At 40.8% G+C, this 12,704-nt stretch overlaps 1 protein-coding gene across 1 annotated transcript; it reads right to left on the reverse strand.

Moving 5' to 3' along the window:
- Positions 1-3,935: 3,935 nt before the first annotated feature.
- LOC107186319 (nipped-B-like protein) lies at positions 3,936-11,371 on the reverse strand. Its single transcript, XM_015574160.1, has one exon. The coding sequence runs from the start codon at positions 11,220-11,222 to the stop codon at positions 4,728-4,730; it is 6,495 nt and encodes a 2,164-aa protein (XP_015429646.1). The 5' UTR covers positions 11,223-11,371; the 3' UTR covers positions 3,936-4,727.
- Positions 11,372-12,704: the final 1,333 nt, after the last annotated feature.

Raw genomic sequence — 12,704 nt, forward strand, 5'->3', positions numbered from 1 at the left:
GAACGTATTAACATTCACTTAAAAAGTGAAAACATTCAAACTAGGTACTACTACAAAGTTTGTCGCTTTTCAGTTAGTTCTTTACCAGTAATGTGCTACTATACGTTGCGATAAATTAATAAATTACATTTTACAGTTTAAGAGAGTGACTTTTTACTTGATAGTACTCACATAACATCCGCGAAGTCTCCGCAACCGTTTCGAAAAAAAACCATTTAGTTCCTAAAAATATCAAACACATAAATATTTTTCATCCGTCAATGATGGAAAATAGGAATGAACAAAACCGATTGATACATACTTAGTGTTTATTTTTCTTTACGAACGTACCGGTTTCTTCAGACGATGTACATAATAAGTTATGAGTAAACGAGCAATTGACCTTGTCCAGGAGTTTTCTCACGGGCATCTAAATGGACCTATAAATTCGATTTTCCCTCCCTGGTTACCTGAGTAGCCTGTAAACAAAACGTCGACGAAACAAAACCCCGTAAAAAAACGATCGTTTATTGTTCCCGTTTGGTCATGGATAACGCCAATTCTCGATTCCTTTACTCAAATATATAATATACTTTCTATTAACCTTCTTCGTTCGTGAATTCGATATCCTTCTCTTTCTCTCTCTCTCTCTCTCTCTCTCTCTCTCTCTCTCTCGCGCGCGCGCTCTTTCTCTCTCTCTCGCTCTCTGCCCCTCTCGTTAGATTACCAAATACAAAAAACATAGCTGATACAATTATATTTATATTTATATATGTATAATGTTATAATACAAATGTGCCTCTCCGTACTGTACTGAAGTACGATCGATCGGGGTGTCTATTCACTTTTTTTTATCGTTTACTTATTTATTTTTTTTTTCATAGGTAATTTTACGTTCACATTTCATCGTCCATCCACTCGAATTCGCGGGCTCACGACGCAGACTTCATAGATCGTATTTCACCTTTCCTCTCACGCAATGTATACATACATATATACCGGCCTATATATGTATATATGCACATAGAAATATATAACTGTTTAGAATTTATAATGTATACCTTCTAGAAGTTTATTACAACGAACAATAAAGTGTTTAATGAAAAACGCTCCAACGTGTCCCTCACGTTCGCACGCACTCGACCTTTTTACTCATTCCCCTCTCATTTTCACCGACACACTCATTTTTTACGCTCGATGCAACGAAACGACGATACGACCTACTTTGTAACCCAGATTTATAATAAATATGTACACGCGAACATTTTGTACAGTTAAAGATCCTTCTCTTCTTCCCCCCTAGGTGCTTCAATTCCCCCTCCCCCCCGCAATATTTGTTGCTCTGTCATTGACTAACCCCCGACACGGTGTCTCATCTACACCACTTCGATAAAACCCTCCCATTCTGTCGTGAAACTCGAGGCGCAACAGACATCCATATCCTTGTTTGTTTTTCTTAAATTATAGTAGGTTGTTGCATATGAAGCAATCGATTTTATTGATGTACGGGGTGATCCGTTATCGATAGTGGAACCAACGTAGGTCGTTTATACGAGGAAATCAAATTCCTTACGGTTAGACCGCAGTCTACTTATAATTAATGAAGTCCGAAGTGTATTGTAGCATGAAGTGTCGCTAAAGGAGTCGATCAATTCGCACGCATCAAGCTACCATTACCGATCAAACGATCGGGATCCATCGAAAAGTCCGCCAAGTTCGTAACGAACGCAACTCGACCTCGACAGGGTGAACGATAATCTCGTCAGGGGGTGAAAACGACGCGATCGTCGACCTCTCCTTCGAATTTCCGCGCGGAGATTCGATTGGGCACGCGGATAATGGTTTCTCTAACTCTAACTTATAGCATTGCACATTCTGAGGACGGTAGAGATTTGAGATCCTAGATCGCGAGACATTCTCTTCTACGGTCTACGTTTCGTCGAAGAGTCGACGTTTCCTTTTAGATTGAAAACAAAAATAAGCGTGAAGTATTTACTTTCGGACAAGGGGAATACGACGATAGGAGTGCAAGATGTTAGTTATCGAGAGGCTTAAAAGTTTGATCTTTGCTAATCTAAGAGCTGAACACGTCTGAGGATCAGATCAGGATGGTCCATTGTCTTTGTCAGAAGTTTCTACCTATACTTAAGACTTCTCGAAATGGACAATTTTCAGGACAGTAATCGGTAGACTACAGAAGGCTAGCATAAAAAATATAATAAAATAAAAACATTACGTGAAGTTTAATAACGTTTTTATTTCATGTTTAAGCTGCCAAGTCTCTTAACAGGACAAATAAATTACTTCTACCCGCAGTCTAATGATTTGAGTATTAGACCAAAAAGAGTCCTTTATGATTAAGAAATGTAACAAAATCTAAAGAAAAAAATATATCAAATGATCCTCAGAAATTTACCGCGATAGTTAACTCTTAAGACTTATAAAATGAATCCACTGGACTGTTTTTGCTGCCAGATTTATTGACGTGATATAGATGAATGCACATCTGAGCCCCAATAAAATTCTACTTTTTAATCGTAAAACGAAAGAAGCGTATAGAACCTAGACCTCGCTTGCCTGCGTTCGTTAACAAAATTGCGCGGACTGACCTCTAGATCCGTGAACGCTGTTTTTTTTTCGATCCGATTTCTATCGGGACCAAACGAGTTAAATGCACGTATCGTAAACCAATAGCGATCGTAAGACAACACTCTTGCGGTGAAATGAAAAAAAAAATTAAAAACGCGTTGCCTTTCGTCTTGATCGTGAAACTAGCCCCCAATTGGATCACGCGGTCATCTTGAAATCTTATTTCCTCCTTGTCCAAGACAGCAACGACGATCGATAGACTTCATAATCAACTAAGATATGATGAATCACGCGCCAAACGGTGAAACATTTGAGTCTGATTTGGTCGTGTGACCCGATTCGTGGTCCATAATGTGTTCTTTGCGCGTGTCTGTGCACCAGCCGCGTGGATTCGGGCTGTTCACATTTAAATTACTTTAGTTACTTATCAATGGCAATCTATAAACGTATAAAAAAGACATATTACCGCGACGAAATGATCGATCGACACATCCGATTATTGTGGTATCAAAATCACAGGCTGTTCGTTCGATCCACAATCACGATAGAAGCGTTCGTTTTACGCATCTTTCGGGCTAATACCTGGTTCTGAACAACTCGAATCCTAGGCCGCAGGTGAGCCACCACGGACACGGAGGAAACAAAATGGCGGATAACCGCACGACTCGAAAGTCTATTTACTTATTCCATCTTATCTATACGTTCTTTCGACGCTGTTTCGTTCTCTGTTTTTCCTTCGTTTCAGCAGGTTTTGCCAGTTTCACCTCCCCCTCCTCTCGTTTGCTTCCCGGTCGAGAGTAAATTACTACATTATTTTATTCCTAAGCTTGTATAAAAACGATACTTTTCTGTTTTATTTTATCCTTCGATACACCAAAGACGAGTGCATAAAGCAAACTATATTGGGACAACATGAATTCTGAATAAATACTTAATATTACAACAAAATTTTAAGTATTCTTTCGTTTAAATGTCACCGCTATATAGTTTGTAAGAAAATAAGATACTTTACTTGAAATTTGTATGTACAGATATTACAAACAACGTTACTTCTTTTTTTCTCTTTCCCCCCTTCTCTCTCCCTCTTTCGTAATGCATAGGCAATGTGTTTTATTCTTTTTACTACACACTTTCTATTATACATTCTGTGGAGCAAGTCTAACGGATCCGCCATTTTCTTTGTGTTTCTGTTCAAGTTTTGCTTTTCCCAACAAATTTTCAACTATTTCCCTTGGTTTTAATCTTATCAAAGTATACGAACTCGAAATCCTCGCGCTCCGACACCGCGCAGCTCGAAGGTTCTCTGTTCTCTGAATCCCATCGGTTCAATCGATTAATTTAATTATCGTCGCTGGTCTCTATCCGTGTAAAAAGAAAAACTAATATTTCGTATCAATGTTCCTGTTATTATTCAATATTATTTACACAGACAACTTTTGTTCGGGTCGTAACGCATACCATGAAACTATTGTACTCAGGTTTCCACGAATTTTCGGAACTTGGTTCGAAGCTCGGACGTTTCTCGAATTTTGTCTCTTTGACATCGGCGGCTGAAATTTTCCGTTCGTTGCGCTACTCGAAATAAAAAAAAGAAATACTCGTCTCTCGAAGGGGAATCAATAAAACGATGGAAAGGAGCAGCAAGAAGAAGAAGAAGAAGAAGAAGGAAGCGATATCTACGATAGAACGTGACTGAACCAAGTTCCATCCTTCAAGTCACGCGACGATTCGAACGTACATGGACCGAAAAATCTTAGACGCGCATCCACCATGTGTGTGTGTGTATGTGTGTCTTAGCCAACAAGGTTAATCCTAAAATCGTTATTTAAAATTCTGTGTTTTTTTTCCTTAATCAATCGCATTCATTCTCACGCTCGCTCTATTTCTCTCTCTCTCTCTTTCATCGCATCTCTCGCATCACTCTCGCAGAGCACCAGCGTTCTCTGTACACAGTGTCGCCTCGTGTCGTGTCCCACTCTCACTGTTCCAACGATAAAGTAGTCCGCCGCCATCTTGAGAGCGTCCGGCACTTGATGGTACAAGTGATTCGCGAAAAGGGAGAAGCCTGAATAGACTTTATAGGGCAGCACCCTAAACGCACGCACGCACACCCACACACAGCGTATATATATGTACACAGGGCGCGGATACCACCGCACTCACACTAGAAAGTCAGGGTCACTGTAGTCTTCACCACTATCGCTGCTGTCGGAGATTCTTCTCCTCTTTTTCTTTTTATGCTTTTTAACCTTCTCCGTTTTGTGCGCCCGATGCTTGCGATGCTCCTTCGTCTCCGAATGAGCGTGTATCGTGAGTTTGGGAACGCGTGGCGGCATCTGGGGCGGTACCGAGGTGTGTACAGGTGGCATGGGTACCGCTACCGGGCCCGATCCTGCCACGGAAATTACAGAGTTGTTCGGATGTTCGATCGTCGCGTTCATATTGCTCTGATAGTTGCCCATGGCGTTACTGGCTACACCGGCGTCAGCCAGTTTTCCATCCACCTCGGAATTCACCATCTTCACGGTCTCCGACAGCTGCTTGCCGCTCGTGTCGGCGTCATTCCCGTCCTCTTCCTGCTCCTCAAGATCGAACTTCAGCATCAACTGCTTGAAATCCAGGTATTCCTTCACCAGCTTTTTCCTACCCTCGGCATCCAGCTCCTCGTTGCTAACGCCCTCCTTTAGTCTGTGTAGTATAGCCTTTGGTTTGAACAACAGATTGCTCTTGCGATTCACAGCTTTCTCGTACACCTTGGCGGCCTCTGTAGGTGAGTACTGGCCGATCTTCTGATCGGAGAAACCATAGAGATCCTTCAGGTGCTGTCGTAACGTGAGGAGAAGCAAAAACCCTTGACTCGCGGTAATGTACTCCCTTAACAATGTGGTGTCACCTGGTAACCTCGTCAACAGGCCCACCTCGTCCTCCTCGTCATCCTCCTCATCCTCCAAGCTTGACAGCAATTGCTCCGGTCGTGGCAGTCCATCGGGGCCAAAGGACGTGTGAGGGTGAGTTTGTGGCTGGGACTGGATGGTGCCTTCCTTGGGTAGTAACGCCTCCTTGAACGATTGCAGCAAATTCGTGCCGGACATTGAAATTATGATGTCGATGTGATGGATGATGAACAGTGGTTCGTCTTGAACTTGATATGTAAAGTATGCCAGATTGTCGGCCAGATACAGCATCTGCGATAAGCTCGTCTTGGCGGACTCGTCGAACTGTTTCAGGAAAGACAACACGATCGCCCTCCTTTGCTGCTTCGTATTCCTCAGGATGGTGTACAGGAATCCGTTTAACGCACCTGGAAATTCACCCTCCTTTACTCGCATGCCCCTTACCGTGATGTCGTTCTGCAGGAGTTTCTGCAACCGAAAGCTCAGCCTGATGCCCAACTGAGATTTCATGTGAATGAAACCAGGATACTTCTTCTCGATGTCCTGCAGCTGTTTGTCCGCGCTGTGACTCACTGCCTTTTCGCAGTCTGTGCTCATACAGATGAGGTAGGGGACAATTTGCACAGGATGAACCAAGCCTTGAGCCAGGATCAGTTGTATAACCTTGAGGGCGGCATGTCGTACGCTTATATTAACGTGCAGAAACGCTTCCAGGATTTCTTTCACATACAACTGGATAACGGTACTCGCCATCCCCGAGGACACGTCTCCCATCTCCTTCAAGTTCTCCTGCTTGGACATCTTCGCCCATTCCATGTCCTGTTTTATCATCCTCTTGTCCTCCTCCTGTAGATACACCTCGACGTTGTTCAACACTTGAATCCTCATGTGAACCAGGGCGTGCTCCGACGTGAGTAGATGATGGTACAATTCCTTCAATTCAGGAAGCAACATGAACTCGTAATGACGTATGCATAGAGAACCGATCGCAGAAAGTGTGAAGTGTTTAATGTCGTCATTGTCGAGGTTCACAAAGTAATTCAGTGTCTCGAATACCTGATCCTTTATATTCTCCGCCAAGCCCTCGATGACCTCGGGATCGGTAAAATTAAAATGCCGCAACAATAGACCAACAGTAAACAACGCTCTTCTAACGAACGGTCTGTACTTTAAAAGCATAGGGTTCGTGGGATCTTTCTCGTAAAACGATTTGTACTCGGTCAGATGTCCGTAATATTTCTTAAAGCAGTCTCGTATTAATTTAAAGTTCCTCGTTACGTTGTTAACTATAGAACCTAAGCACGATAAACAGCTGGCGACGACAGACCTGTCGTGCTGCAAGATCAATTTTACAGAATCCTCCTCCAGCTGCGCTAAAAAAGTCTCGCTGGGATGCTCCATCAGTGGCACCACCAGTTCCAGGGTATGCGCCACGCTGCTGATAATTTGGTAATCCCCCTGCGTTTGACATTTTAAACTTAAATAAGGCTGTAACGTGATCGCGTGATTGACCAACAACTGCGGCCGTATTTTAGCAAACAAATAGAGCGTCGTCAAACAGGCGACCAGCCTCTGCGAGGATCCCTTTTTCTCGGACTTCTCGGCCTCTTCCAAATTCGTTTCCTCTAGTCGAAGAACGTTCTCGATCAGGCAATCAACAATCTGCTTGCACGCAGTCAACAACGCCTTCGGAGGCTCGGTTTGCATTTTTGTACTATCGTCTTTGTCCTCCTTCGGTTTGAACAAACTTACCAGCAGCTGTTCAAACCATTCAAGGCCCATGTCTTTGCTAGCTGCCACGACGTCCGTTATGTTCATGACTTTCCTCAACAGCGACTCGGAATCCAAGGTAGGACGCTCTCTGACAGGAGTGAACCACATGTTCTGAAACACCTCCATAACTAATTTCCTAATGCCTTCCTCGTCGTTGACTCTCCTGATCATTTTCACGCAGATCTCCGGTATCTTAGGGAAGTCTGGACACTCCATACAGATATCCTTTAAAATTTTGATCACGCGTTTCCGAACGCTTACGCCAGTATCTAGGATCCTGGCTGACAGCATATCGTAATATTTATCTATTAATTCTGGCCTACTTAGTACAAATTTCCCTACCAAGTCGACAGCTGCTTCTCTTACAGATGTAGCATGATCTAAGAACGAATGTTTTACGCCCAGCTGCATGTCCACTCTCGCCAATACACTGGGGTCGGCTTCAACGATCATCGTTAAACACTTCATGGCCTTTGTTCTAATTGCTATCGACGATTCGGTTAACACATGGAGGATCTGCTTGAGGTATCTATCAAAACTTTGAGAAAACGGCCTCTTTGAGGCCAGGTATTGCGATATCAATTCTGCCGAATTGTAATCAATGTATGTCTGAAGGATATCTGGCTTCGTTCCTGTACTATACGGCCTTATTCTACTTATAATGTACTTCTTCTTTTCCTCTATGATCCTGTAAGCTTCTGAATTCTTCTGCTCGTTATTGTCATTTTCATCTGGATCTACTTCCTCGAGTTCGGATTCAGACTCCTGGTCGCTAGAGTGGTGTTTATTTTTCTTTTTCACCCGTTTTTTGTGCATCTTCTTACTGGGACTGTTCTTCGCTTGTCCAACTTTGGATTTCTCCACTGCACAATCTCTATACCATTGCGCCAAGTAGAAGTGACGAGCATAACCCAACGGAGAATCCTTCGTTCCATTTACAGCTAGATAATCCAAGAGTACCTTCTGTAAAAAAACTGTCCTTTCCTCATCTTCGCTTAAACCCGCGATCTCTTTGTCGTTTACTTGATCGTAATCGGAGTCCTTCTGCTGTTCTATCTTTATATCCTTGATAATTTGATCGATGGTGGATAATTTACATTGGGAACTAACTGCATCCTTTCGCAATCTGGCCGCAACAACTCCGAGATAATCAATCGATGCTACACGAAGAGCCATATCGGAACTTTTGTTAGAGAAATGCCCTACCAGTAAATTACCAAGTAAGCTCAAGAGCAATTCCGCTGCTGGCCATTCCGGCTTGTTCACGGTAGCTAACAAATCTTGAACGAAGTTTTCGAATAGTGGTCTATAATCAATTTCTTCACCTTTACTACCGCACTTATTCAGGAATACATTTAAAAAATTTCCTGCTATTCTAGTAGCTGTTTCGTATTTGTTAATGATTAATACGTCCGCGTCAATATTATTCAATTTTTTTTCCTCTTTCTTATCTTCGTCCTCCTGAGACTTCTTTTGTTGTGGAATTATATTGTCTGACAATACAACCACGCATTGGATAAGCTGTAAAACTAATGCCGTTAACATTTGTATATGATCCTCAGAGTTTAATCTGTATGTCCTCAGACTTCTTTTGCTGCTCGGAAGCCGGGCTATAGATGCTAATATATCATCCAACAATAATCTCCTATGTTTTTCGTATTTCGTGAATATAACAGTGACAAGTTTTAAAGCGCTTAACTGAAGATCACTAACAGACTCGACGAAAAAGGGTGCAACGCCTAGTGTAGATGCATGTAAAACACTCGTGTCCGTTAAAACCTGTATATTCAATAATTCTGCAAGAAGGCCAACAAGTTCATGCATTTTATTATAAACCTGAAGAATACTTTTCTGACGAACCTCTTTCATATGACCTCTTTTTTTACGACCACTAGAATTATAACTGTCAGTCTTATTTTTCGTATCTATTTTATAAACAGGATCAAAAGAGGGATAAATAGTATTTTGTAACTGAAATTTCATAAAAAGTACTATTCTGTCAATCACGTCCTCTAGGTAAACCATTTTTGGCATGTTATTAGACGTCATAATATGCAATGCAATTAAAGATGCATCTACAGCACGTTGCACTCTCTCCATAGCTAATTGCATCCACAACCGACTTTCGTCAACGTCATCATCCGGATCCGCAAGCGGAGATACTTTAGCTCCATCACGAATATTTTTCTCCAAAATATTCAATAATCTAACTAATCTGTCTGCAGGAATAGATTCCATTGCCCCTAATGCTTTTAATTTGGCTGCTTCTGTGCATAAATCATGTAACTGATATTTAGGAATTAACAATTCAGGGGGCACATCACCATCATCGTCCAATTCTGCGTTGGTTGCAACATCTTCTGTGTTCTCAAATATTGTTTCTATGGTTGTATTGAAACGTTGGTACGTATTAGTTTCCATCAGCTCCTCCACGCTGAGTTTCGCTAGTACCGGGACGAGTTTCTTTTCAATTTTCCTTATTTTTGGTTTTGTGGGTGAAAGCTGTTCCTTCTTATCCTCCTCCTCGTCATCATCATCCAATACCCTTCTTCTCCTACGCGTCTTATCTTCACCTTTCTTCCTCTCTGCTTTCTCTTTCTCCCTTTGGACCTGGCGTTCTTTCGCACGCGCTTTAAAATATTTGTTGCTCTTACCTATTTCCTCTTCACTTTCTGATTCCGATTTGACCTCCTCCCGATTAGAAATTCCCATTTTCGCAGCCCGACTCGGCGATTTCTCGGCGAACGCAGCTAAACTCTTTTGCATCAGAGCTTGGTCTGCTAAGGACAATCTGTCTAACATAACAACAGGCTCTTTCAATTTTTCAGGTACAGGGACAGGTATCTTCAATCCCTTTTCCGAATTGTTGTTCTGTTGATGTTGTATCATTGGCGGTGTATTACTGTTCAAAGTATTGACAATATCTCCAGTTTCCATGCTTGGATAAGATGTAGTTTGCGTTGTTGGCAGTAAGTGCTGCGTCGTATTATCGATGGTTTCTTTTGTTTCCATATTCTCGATTGGCAAATCAATATCAGGAAGACCAGTGACCGGATCTAGCAAAAACTGTTGATTCTCTTGCACTGTACTGTCTATGTCCATTGGTTGATGAGTTCCTAACGGATGATGTACTTGTTGATTTGTCATAGGATCATACATATTTTGCTGCATATTAATAGTTTGATGTTGCTGCATAGGCATGTTAGCACGCATAGGAGATGCCATGTGCATATTGTGTTGAGGTGTCATACCAGCCATATTGTGGTGTTGCGGTGTTACATTGCCAAGAGTTGTTAATGGTGTACCAGGAGAACTCATATGTGCTGGAGAATACATATTTGGTTGCGGTGTCATATTAGGTAAGGGATTTATGCCGGTAGGCGGGGGAAGTACTGTTCTAGCAGCGGCAGGATGAGCTGGACTACCTTGCGGCGTTTGCCTTGACCCTGAAGAACTCGAATACGATGGGGAAAACCGTCCGTAGTTAGCAGATGTTTGATTGCTGTGCATCACAGGTGTTCCTTGGGGCCAATTTCTTGGTGAATTATACTGAGGACCCTTAAATACGTGCGGATTTATTTGTAGAATTGCCTTAAGTAACTCTGGAGTATTTTGCTCAGCTTCCAAAGGCTGCTCAGTATTCGCATAATTGTCTTTCAGTTCTATATGATCGGACGATGTTTGCGATAGAGACAGTATTAACTGGGGCACCAAGTTCTCGTTACGGACACTCAGTAATATTTGTGCTTCTTCTGCCACTCTTGGATGAAACAAAAGGGATTTGTTAGTCAATGTCTGTGGCAGCGGTGTTGGAAGGGGCATTTCAGGCAACAAGTCGGTAAGACTCGCGATACCAGCGAGAGTTGTGATTGGCACACTCGGTATAACCCCGTTCATCTTGAATTTGATTTGTTCTGGCATTACAGCCTGGACAAAAAATATTATTAAAATTAGGTCCAGTGTCCTTATATGTACTCTGAGGTTCATAGAATTATCCAACGTAACGAACACTGCACTGACATATTAGAAAAGTTCTGTTCACAGTATATGATAAATATAAATCAACAGAACATATCTAAATGCACTGTTTTCACAAATGTTTAAAGAAACCATTGTTAAACTTTTTGCACATGAATTTTCAGGACATACCAACATCTGAATTGTTTCACTGTAGAACAGAATTGTATCTAATGCTTATTAAAGAACACTAGCACTAAGGCATGTACCGGGAACTTAACAAAGTCTCTTTTAAGTTCCCATGGTGCATCAGAATATATCAACCAAATTTTGATGAAGCTCGAGGATCCTCCAATAAACGATCCATTGTTAGTTGTAATTTCCTGTCCTGAAATGTAAAATATTGTGTTAACATAACTGCATATAATAAATGTAAACAAAATATTAAATATTAATGTACTTCACATAAACTCTAATAAAAATATTAAATTAATATTTTTTCTAAGGAAAAATTTATTTACACGCACATCTAGGCAGTATCAAATTAGTGACATACTTTTAAAAAATATAAGTTTTTCATAAATTTTTAACAATAATTGCTTATAACAGTAAAAAATTACATTAAATATCAATGATAGTATTGATATTTCACATTAAAATACTATGTAATGGATTAAAAACATTTTACTCATTATATGAAGGTTATACCAATTTGATATAATCTTTTTCAAATCCCTTGAAAAAAAATGATAATAATTAATATCCAAAGTTTCTCAGAATTATGTGATATTTCAATTATGTGCAAAATATAACATTATTTCATTCACAGTATTCCTAAATGATGATTTACTATGATCATTATATGTGTATATATACGTATATCTATATACATGTATATCTATGCTATATCACAACAAATATTCTATTATCAAATTGGAGCAACAATTCTCAAAACTATTACAACTATTTTTCGCAGATCTATTTATAGGCACATTAACTTGATGAACATAACACTTCCCATAGAAGATCTTTTAAACGTAACGAAAACCAAATAATCGTTTAAAGATACGCATCGTATGCACAATGTCAACAAAACCATAGTTTTCTAATACAAATCATGCTCCTTTAACAACACTCTATCCTTCCAGTCACTGATTCACATAATTTCATATAAAAGGCACTTGCAACGTACATCAGTAGTATCACTAGGTCACAATAAAGCTGATATTACCTTCACTCGTAGGATATCTACCATCCAACATCATACGTATGATAACATGGTCTGAGAATTGGATGCTACAGGCTGGAAACCTCCCTTGTGAATGGAATTCTCCTAAATAATAGAATCGCGATGGTCAGTGAGAGAAATGGAAACGATTCTGTGTGACATCAACGGAATAGAAACGCTTTCGTTCGAAGTTTCGTGTCAGTTGCCTTACCCAGCTACGCGGAACGATTATTTATACTGCAGAATGTGAGCAGTGAATGGAATTTTGGCGGGAGGCGTATTGT

This window comes from Dufourea novaeangliae, unplaced genomic scaffold (assembly GCF_001272555.1).
Source record: "Dufourea novaeangliae isolate 0120121106 unplaced genomic scaffold, ASM127255v1 scaffold64, whole genome shotgun sequence".
In the NCBI taxonomy this organism is placed as follows: Eukaryota; Metazoa; Arthropoda; class Insecta; order Hymenoptera; family Halictidae; genus Dufourea; species Dufourea novaeangliae.

Excerpts from the sequence above, each read along its gene's own strand:
- LOC107186319 (XM_015574160.1), bottom strand. The coding sequence starts at position 11,222 with ATGAACCTCAGAGTACATATAAGGACACTGGACCTAATTTTAATAATA.